This window comes from Sceloporus occidentalis, unplaced genomic scaffold (assembly GCF_023333645.1).
Source record: "Sceloporus occidentalis isolate IW3139 unplaced genomic scaffold, rSceOcc1.0.p SCAF_41, whole genome shotgun sequence".
NCBI classification, from domain to species: Eukaryota; Metazoa; Chordata; class Lepidosauria; order Squamata; family Phrynosomatidae; genus Sceloporus; species Sceloporus occidentalis.
The window spans coordinates 6,716,287-6,724,850 of NW_028317021.1; the positions used below are offsets into that span (position 1 = coordinate 6,716,287).

General features: G+C 51.9%; 1 protein-coding gene across 1 annotated transcript; it reads right to left on the reverse strand.

The window, feature by feature from the left end:
- Positions 1–1,703: 1,703 nt before the first annotated feature.
- Positions 1,704–5,922, reverse strand: ERP29 (endoplasmic reticulum protein 29). Its single transcript, XM_089489996.1, has 3 exons — positions 5,746–5,922; positions 4,955–5,093; positions 1,704–4,357 (listed from the first exon to the last, which is right to left on the reverse strand). Exons 1-3 carry the CDS (start codon positions 5,857–5,859, stop codon positions 3,852–3,854), a joined length of 759 nt encoding a protein of 252 aa, XP_089346122.1. The 5' UTR covers positions 5,860–5,922; the 3' UTR covers positions 1,704–3,851.
- Between the last annotated feature and the right edge of the window lie 2,642 nt (positions 5,923–8,564).

Here is an 8,564-nt window from a genome sequence, read left to right on the forward strand (position 1 = left end):
CGCCGCAACCAAGGCAGCCCTGCTTGTCCCCGCCCTCTCGCCTCCCTTGGCCCCGCCCCCTCGCCACTCCTAGAAGGAAAGCCAGCGCCGAGGGGGAGGAGCCAAGGGAGGAGGGCGGGGCGCCTTCTGGATAGCAAACAGAGCGGAGGCCAGCGCCACGTGCTCCAGGCCGGGCCAGGGATGCCAAGCTCGCCACAGGAACTCTCCTCCCCCGTCTCTTGGAGGAGCTTGGTTTGTGTCTAAACCGCGGGGCATTGGTGGCTCGAGAGGCCTTGGAGCCCCTTGGAAGAAAGAAGTGGGCAGCCTGAGACTCCTTCCTTAGCGGCGCCTGAGATGCCCGCCTTTGCACCTCCGATCGAGGCGCCCGTCCGGCCTCCGTCTCCAACGGCGAGGCGAGCGCGCCCCCTGCCGGCGCCTGGAGGCATTTCTCCCTCTTGGCTGGTTGTCCTCCCAAATCAACCAATGAATAAACCCCTCGCTTTGCTGCAATGTTTGGGAATAAGAATGGGAACAGACCCTAAGGCAGTGGTCCCCCAAACTGTGCCCTTTCAGGGAATGGTGGACTCCAGCTCCCAGGATCCCAGGCTATTGGCCAACATGGCTGAGGCTGCTGGGAGCTGAAGTCCCCAATCACCTGAAAGAGCCCAGTTGGGGGACCAACTCTTGAGCATTCTTCCCTTCTCATGACGTGGCCAAAGTAGGACAGCCTCAGCTGCTTCATCTTGGCCTCCAAGGAGATTTCCAGCCTTGCCTCTTCTAGGGCCCATTTGTCAGTCTGTTTGGCTATCCACAGGACCCTCAGCGCTCTTCTCCAGCACCACAGCTGTGTTCATGTCCTTCCTAGCCGCTTTCTTAAGTGGCTTGGACGAGTCTAACTTGTGTGTGTAGTTATAGATCTTTGCGTTTGCTGGCTGATAAAAGCACCCCAACACCCTTGACAGTTGCTCAGTTAGCTCTAACACACTTTGATCACCGCTTGTTGTTGTGTGCCTCCAAGTCGTTCCCCCCGTATGGCGACCCGATCATGGATTTTCTTGGCAGGATTTGTTCAGAGGGGGGTTGTCATTGCCTCCCCCCTGAGGCTGAGAGAGTGTGACTTGCCCAAAGGGTAGAGTTAGTGGGTTTCATGGCCAAGCTGGTCTCCAGAGTCATAGTCTTAACACCCCAGCCACTACACAAAAGGTTGAAAACTGTTGGGAAAATTGGTCTTATCACCAAATTGACAAGTCGGGTTCAGGAACTGAGAACGTACTAAGACCCCATAATTCATTCGTTGAAACAAGGTGGCCTTTTATTTCCCAAATTAAAGGGAAACGTTGGGTATTTTCTTTCAAACCTTGTCGGCATTTTGTCCGTTTGCTTTTGACAGTATTGTGATCCCCTTTTAACCTAAATCAGAAATACAAAGGTGGTTAAGTCATGCAAGGGGAAGAAAAAAGAGAGGATTTCAAACTGCTTCTTTATGTTGGGTGGCTAATGGGGATTTATGGCTTCCTTTTCCAGTGGTTCTGGAAGTCTGTGTGCCGCCCCCCCAGGCAGAAAAATGGCCCTTGAACTCGACACAGTTGCTTGCTATTGGTTTTTTGGGCTATGCGGCCATGCTCTAAAAGATTTTCTTCCTGACGTTTCGCCAACAGGCGAAACGTCAGGAAGAAAATCTTTTAGAACATGGCCGCATAGCCCAAAAAACCCACAAAAAACCATGGATGCCGGCCATGAAAGCCTTCAACTTCACAATGCCAGCTTATTGTCATTGTGTGCCTTCAAGTTATTTCTGCCATATGGAGTCCCTCAGGTGTTTTCAGTTTTGTAACATTTTCCGAGTCCTCATTCTCAAAAGCCCCTCAGCTGAGCTTCCTTCTCCTCAGGAAAGATGGTTGGTTGTCTGGCCTTTTCTAGGTGATAGTTATGTCACCAAGAGTTCCCTCCAAATTCTTGGGTTTTTAAAAGGTGAAAATGACGTATTTACGATATATAAACTGCCAAAGAAAGTGTCACTAGGAAAGTCGGTGAGGGCCTTAATACCCTAAAAGCACCAAGTCAATCCTGTCTGATCTTGGAAGCTCAGCAGGGTCAGCCCTGGTTAGTCCTGGGAGGGGAGACCGCCAACAAAGTAGAGTATGGAAGGAACTGGCAAAACCACCTCTGAGGGGAATTCTTTACCTCAGAAGAGTCTGAAATGCATGGGGTTGCCATAAAGCTGACAAGTGACCTGAAGGAACTCTGTGGTGGTTGAAACCCTGGCCCTGTTTCTTGCTGACACAGCAAATCAGATACGAGTTCAAATGCCACTTAATGGGCTTTTAACTAGACCCATCCTTGGCTGTCGCTCAGATACATTTCATTATTACATTTCATTATTACAAATCCTGGCCAAACGTCCAGCCGTCCCCAGGGGATGTTTTTGTATCCACATGTGTCGAGGGGGGAAAGAGGCTGGTGCAGTTTTGGTCTTACTCACTTTGGGTTCCATCCAGAGCCTGAAAATATAACTTTTAAAAAAATAACTGTCATAAAATGGATTAAAAGCAGGGTGTAGCCACAGGGGGACCCCCCCAAATGCCCCAAGAGACTGTTGGATGGCAAACATTTTGACCCCTGGAGGCCCTGAGGCCGCAACAACCCTGAGAGGTAGCCCATGGACCATATTTGCCCACCCTTGGACAAAACGCTCCTATGTCCTAGTTTGGAGGAGCATCCTTGTCTAGGAGCCTGGCCTATCATCTGCTAGCCACACCAATATAGGCTTGGGTCTTAAGGACTAGAAACTTGCTTTTTTTTAAAGAGAGATTTATGATTTTCAAGTGCTACTTCCACATTTATAGGCCCCACATTTATTGGCCGTACCAAGTGAGGCTTCAGGTCTCAAAGACACACTCAGTTTTCTGAACTGGTTTTGTCAAAAAGCAGCTAAAGAAAGACCAAGCCTGCCACATCTTGTTTTCCCCCCCAGTAACCTTTATTAACAAATGGAAGTACCACAGTAAATGTTCCCCAGAACCAATTTTGCAAATACTGAACCGTAAGAGAGAAGCATCGCAAAGCGAAAAACACGTTTTGCTCTGACTGAACCTGTGCTCCAAAACACACAAGCACAAAAACAACCCCACCTGCTCAATGGCCAAAATTCCTCAGCGCAGACCTTGACACTGACAGGAGGCAGCCATTTTGTTTGGCTGCCTGCCACAGGAGGCTTGGTAACATCTGAGAGGTGGCCATTTTGAGCCATGGCCATGCAAGCTGAACCCAATCCGCCATCAACGTCTGGAGTCCCATCAACTGCTCAGTAATACACCTTCGGGTCTTCAAAAATACACAACAACAAAGGAGAAGGGGGGGGGGGGGGAATGTGCCAGCAGCTGGTGGGCCGCATGGAATGACTGGTGGAGCCAGGACAGCTTTGGTAGGCCACACGTTTGAGAATTCAACCAATGACAACCAGCTGCCCAATGTTCTGAGGGCAGCCATTTTGAACCCTCCACTAATTCAAAAGAGGCTGCACCAAGCCTGGAGGGGGACCATCTTGAAAATGCATCCAATAAAGGACAGTGCCTTGGAGCACAAACTTGAGCAGGGAGAGGAATTGGGGAAGCAACCTTCCTTGTTGAACACTTATTGAACAAAGGATTTAGGACCGATTGTGGCTTCCATCCTGTTGACAACAGTGGGGTTCTGCCCGTTCTCTGACCCAAAAGAGGCCTTCACTCTGGGTCTTTCAAAAGACATGAATCCCAAACTCAAGGAAAAGAATCCCACCACCTCCGGAAAAGGCAAGCAGGGTGTTTTTGCTTGTTTGAAGGGAGCACCAGACTGGGCCTTGACCCGCTTTGACTCTTTTTGGGCCTTCTGCGTCAAAGCTCTTCTTTCTCATCCTTCGACTTCTTGAGAAAAGAAGCGAGGATGTTGAGGCGTTTCTGGAGCTCTTCCTTCTTCCCGTCGCTCATCTTATTCTCCTCAATGAGCTTGCTGATGCGGGAGACTTCGTTGGCCGTAAACTGGTCTCCCTGGGCCAGGATTTTCCTCATGATTTTGAGGTACTGCTCAGCCGATTTCCGCTCGCCCTCCTTGGCCGCCTCCAGCTGCCGTTGCCCCTCTTCCAGAAGGACCTGGCGCTCCGCTTCCTGAGTGGCGCTCACAAACGTGTTGGCCAAGGCGTCAAATGCCTTCAGGCATCCCGGCATTCCCATATAAATCCCTCGGCTTTTCAGCCAGCGCTGCAGAGCACTGGCTGTGACCTGGCCGCTATACGGCAAAGGGTTCTCCAGGTCGCCATCTTGGAACAAGTAGAAAATGGGGTACATGTCCTTATCCAAGTTGTATTTCTCCCCCAGCTCCATGTTCAGCTTGTCGCCATAATCTGTCGACAGAAGAGCAAGGGGAAAATGGCGTTAGATGCACCCCATGAAGTGGACTTGGAAATGGCCCCTTGCCTAGTCTCCTAGGCCTGGTTGCCACTGGTCATGAAGCTCACTGGGTGGCAAGGTGTTTTTTCAATATTACAGTTCCAGACCTCTTCGCGTAAGTCAAATTCTGCCTATGCTTGAGTCCCATTCAAGCACATAAGCTCAAAGCTGCGTATAACGCAGGCGCACTGTATTAAGGGATTCCCTTTCTTGCTAAGTGCAAAAGGTAGCTTTCAGCTCTGGAAGGCCAAAGCAGATTGCCAAAAACACAGCCTCTGGAGGTGCGTATCTGGAAACACATGAACTACTTTGAAGGCTGCAAGTGCAAAGGTAGTTAGTTCTGCCGGGGAGGAAGGGTGAAAAGCTGCCCTTCCCAGCAGACTGAGGCTGAAGCAAACCACTGCGGCTGCTCTCTTCTCCCCCATCGGTGACCGGGCCCATCTTGACCACCCTCCGATCTCCCTCTAGGGACATGCCCCGAGCGTTCGGCATCTGGAGAAGCGCTTTGGACAGGACCTCCGCCCGCCTGAAGGTCCTCAGTTGGCTCTCACCTGAGATCCCCACCTCGGCCACCAGCAAATCCTTGCTGGACTCGGAGCTTTCGGCCACCTTTTTGAACTCATCCTGCTTCTCCCCGTAAGGGTACTGCGTGTCAAACTTCACCAGGACGAAGCGGTGCTTTGGGATCACCTGGAAGGAAGAGCGGAGGGAAAGCTTCAAGAAACTAAGAAGTGTGACGGCCCAGAAACCTTCCTCCCACCCTTTGGCACTTGCCCTGGCTCAAGGCTATGGAATTCTGGGAGTTGGAGTTGGTTGTGGGGCCCCGAGCGGAGCTCCGCTCGGGGCCCACAACAAACTCCAACTCCCAGAATTCCATAGCCTTGAGCCAGGGCAAGTGCCGAACCAGGTTATTCCTCCAGCGTGGATGCAGCCAGAGAACGTTACCACCAGCAAACCTCTGAAATACAATACAATACAAAATGGAGGTGTTTGAGAGAGGGAAGTGACTGGTGAGACCAGGCCCTGCCCTGCCCTGGCCTTCGCCTATATGCCAGGCCTGGAAGAAAGTGGCTGCAAGAGAGAAAATGCCAGGCTCTGAGCCAAGCAGTAGCAGCCACCGCCTCCTGCCAGGTGAGGCGGGCCTGGTTGGGTCTTCCCAGGCCTTAGAGGCCACCCTGGCAGTAACCCCGAAGAGAAAGCTGGCGAGGGTTTGTGCCAAGGGGCCTTCTGGCCTTGGCACTCCTCCTCCTCCTCCTCCCCCCCTTGGGGCCAGCCAGGGAAGGCAACCCAATCCCTGGGTGAAGCAATGCCAACGATGGGCTGGAGCTGGCCGGGCCTTTACCTTGCGGAAGGTGATGGAGTCTAAAGGCAAGGCGCCCTTGGTGTGGAGAGCGCTGCCAGGGACCAGGGCGATCAAGAGGAAGAGGCAGGCCAGCCGCGGCGGGGATAGGCCCATGGCGGCGGCGGCGATGGCGGGGATCGAGTTGCAGACTAGGCGATGGCGCCAGCCTCGGCCCGGGGGAGGGGCCAGCTTGGTCACGTGAACAGCCCGCCCACCAGGCTCCGCCCCCTCACCTGGCAGCCAATCAAGGCCCCGCGAAGAGAGCCGGGGCTTTGGAGTTTCGGGAGGCTCCTCCTTGCCAGTCTTCTCCAAAGGAGGTGGCCAAGTGGCTTGCATTGCTAAGGGCTGAGCCAAGGGGCATATCCGGTCCCCTCTTTCTGCCGTTCTCAACTTCTCAAGCCCTCTTGCTCCCCAGAGGGCTGGGGGAACATGTGGCCCTCCAGCTTTGGGACTGCAATGCCCATCAGCCTCAGCCTAGAAAGCCAAGGGGGAAGGCAGCCCAACAGCTGGAGGGCCAGGGGCTGGGAAGGGCTGGGCCTTGACCCCCCTCCCCCAGAGCCCTTCAGCCCAGATCCAAGGCTCTTTTGGGGGGGGGGGGAGCCCCAGGGCCACTGCAAGGCAAAGGGCAATAAAAAATGCAGCCATTCACTCAGCATCCACACACACAATTCTTATAGCTGTTTGATGGCTCCAGCCAAGAAAATCCTGGGACTCGTAGTCTGATGGGAGTACTGTACTTCTGGTCCTTGACATCCCCTCCTCCTCCTCCTCCCATAAACCACAGCACTAGGTTGCTCTAGAAGAGAATGCTATGCACCTCAGGGAAGCACCAAGTCCAGGATCCCACAAGACACAGGGATTGCAGTTAAAGTAGCACCAAAGTGGACCCGCTTTTAGCCCCATCTGTTGGAAACACAACCCCCAAACTTATCCAAAAGAGACGTTTCCATGACACCAACCACCACCTTCTGTCAGGGGGCCTTCCAGACCTTCGCCTGGGAAAGACGCAATCCAGCCGCTTAGGGCCAGCGAGGAGGACTCACTTTCTGGCCAGTTCCTGTAGCATCACCAGCTCAAAAGGAGATGCTGCACCCACTAGGTCACACTCCTTCCTTTCCCCACTGCTCTCTTGCCTGATGGATTTTGTGCCTTTGGGCCGGCTCAAAGAGTATCACTGTGGGATGGATGGAGGGCTTTGCCCCTGGGCTGTGTGGAGCCATGGGGACCCCAAAGTACAGCCCGTGGGCTAAGGGTGGTCCCTGGGAGCCCAAGGCATGGCCTCAGAAACCGCCCCAAAGCTGAAAAGGCAGCTGAAAGCTCCGGAGGCCCACTTCTGCTATGCCCAAATGCAACCTTGCAGTCTGCAAGTGGTCCTCATGGTGCCCACTGCCAGGTCTGCAGCCACATTGTATCAACACAATGGGGTCAAAGGCACCTGCTGACCCACGTCAGGCTCAAGCTGCCTTTGTCTTTTTGCCAGGACACTAAAGCAGGGCTGCCAGCGCAGCTCAAACCACCCAGGGGACAGAACGCAGCCGTCAGACATTTGTGAGTTTTCCTTTCTGAAAGAATGAAAAGCAGCAAAGCTTGGTGTAAAAAGAAACGGACTCATTTTTATAAATTATAAACCCATCCAGTTTAAAGCAGATCGCTAGCAGTTTTGTCACTGAAAGTCTGTCGGTTGTTGAAGTCCTTTTTTTACATACCTTTCACAACCACAAATCAGAGTGCGCTTGCAAAGGAGGGAGGGAAAGACATTCCAAGGTGGCTTGGCAGATACAGACCCCTTTTAACAGGTTAAAGAAAGAGACAAAACCCCCCCATGATTCAACATAAGCATTGCAAAATATAAATGCAATCTTTAAACAGTGAAAAATTACTAAAAAGATTCAACAAGCCCGCCTCCCCCGCATCCAAACCGACAACAGAGCTGGGCAACGCAGCCTTCTTTACGGAGAAGATGGCTGGATTAACACCCTTCACCCCGATCAACCAGAAAATGCATTTAATAGAAGAACTTGGTAGCCAGAGATAGCTGCAGAAGGACTTTGACTCAGGAGCCCAGCACTAGAGAAAGACAATGAACTTTTCTTGGTCTGTAAACATTGTTTTTGTAGCTCTCTGCTATACATGTTAAGTCTGTTAAACCACCACAATAGAAATGGAACAAAACAGCAGCACTATATTATACAGCGAATGCAGAAGGGATGTGTGTGGCTGTGTCAGAAAAGGGAACATCTGGTTTCGTAAGGACTCACTCCGTTGTACAGTTCACAAAGCTCAACACTTTTCTAAGAGCGGTCTGGCCTTTGCTGCTGAGCAGTGCTTTGCCCTGGAATTGCGCCTGCTACAGTTACTAGCCGAAACAAGACACAAACCCCACCAACCGCCTTTGGGGTAATGGAAGCATTCCAGGGCCCCCTGTTCTGGTAACATGGGTCCTTTTTGAAAACATTGGAACCTTTTGCAAATGCTGTTTAAGAACTCTGCTGAAATGTGTGGGATGCCTATTTCTCAGAGGGCAACTGAACTACATAACATTCCCGTAATTTATGTTGGCTGTTTCAAATGGATGATCCCCCGCCCCAAAAGGAGCTGGATTTTAGCAGAAATTTGTTTCAGGCCTCGTTCAGAACAGAGCTGTTTGCCAAAAGCGGCTCAAGAGGCCACCAGGCATGGGCCTCTATAGGATCACAACTGGGCATGGCATTTCAATGGCACTTGTGAGAGACATTTACCATCACTTCCCATTTCACTGATCATTTCTGGCAGCATAAGACAAAACCTATGATTTCAGCTCCTAAAAATATCGTAAAGAA

Bases quoted from the DNA above. Each gene is read 5' to 3' on its own strand.
- ERP29 (XM_089489996.1), bottom strand. From the start codon at position 5,859: ATGGGCCTATCCCCGCCGCGGCTGGCCTGCCTCTTCCTCTTGATCGCC. The intron at 5,094-5,745 runs GTAAAGGCCCGG...TCTTCCTTCCAG, and splicing joins ACTCCATCACCTTCCGCAAG to GTGATCCCAAAGCACCGCTT. The intron at 4,358-4,954 runs GTGAGAGCCAAC...TTCTGTCGACAG, and splicing joins GGCCGAGGTGGGGATCTCAG to ATTATGGCGACAAGCTGAAC.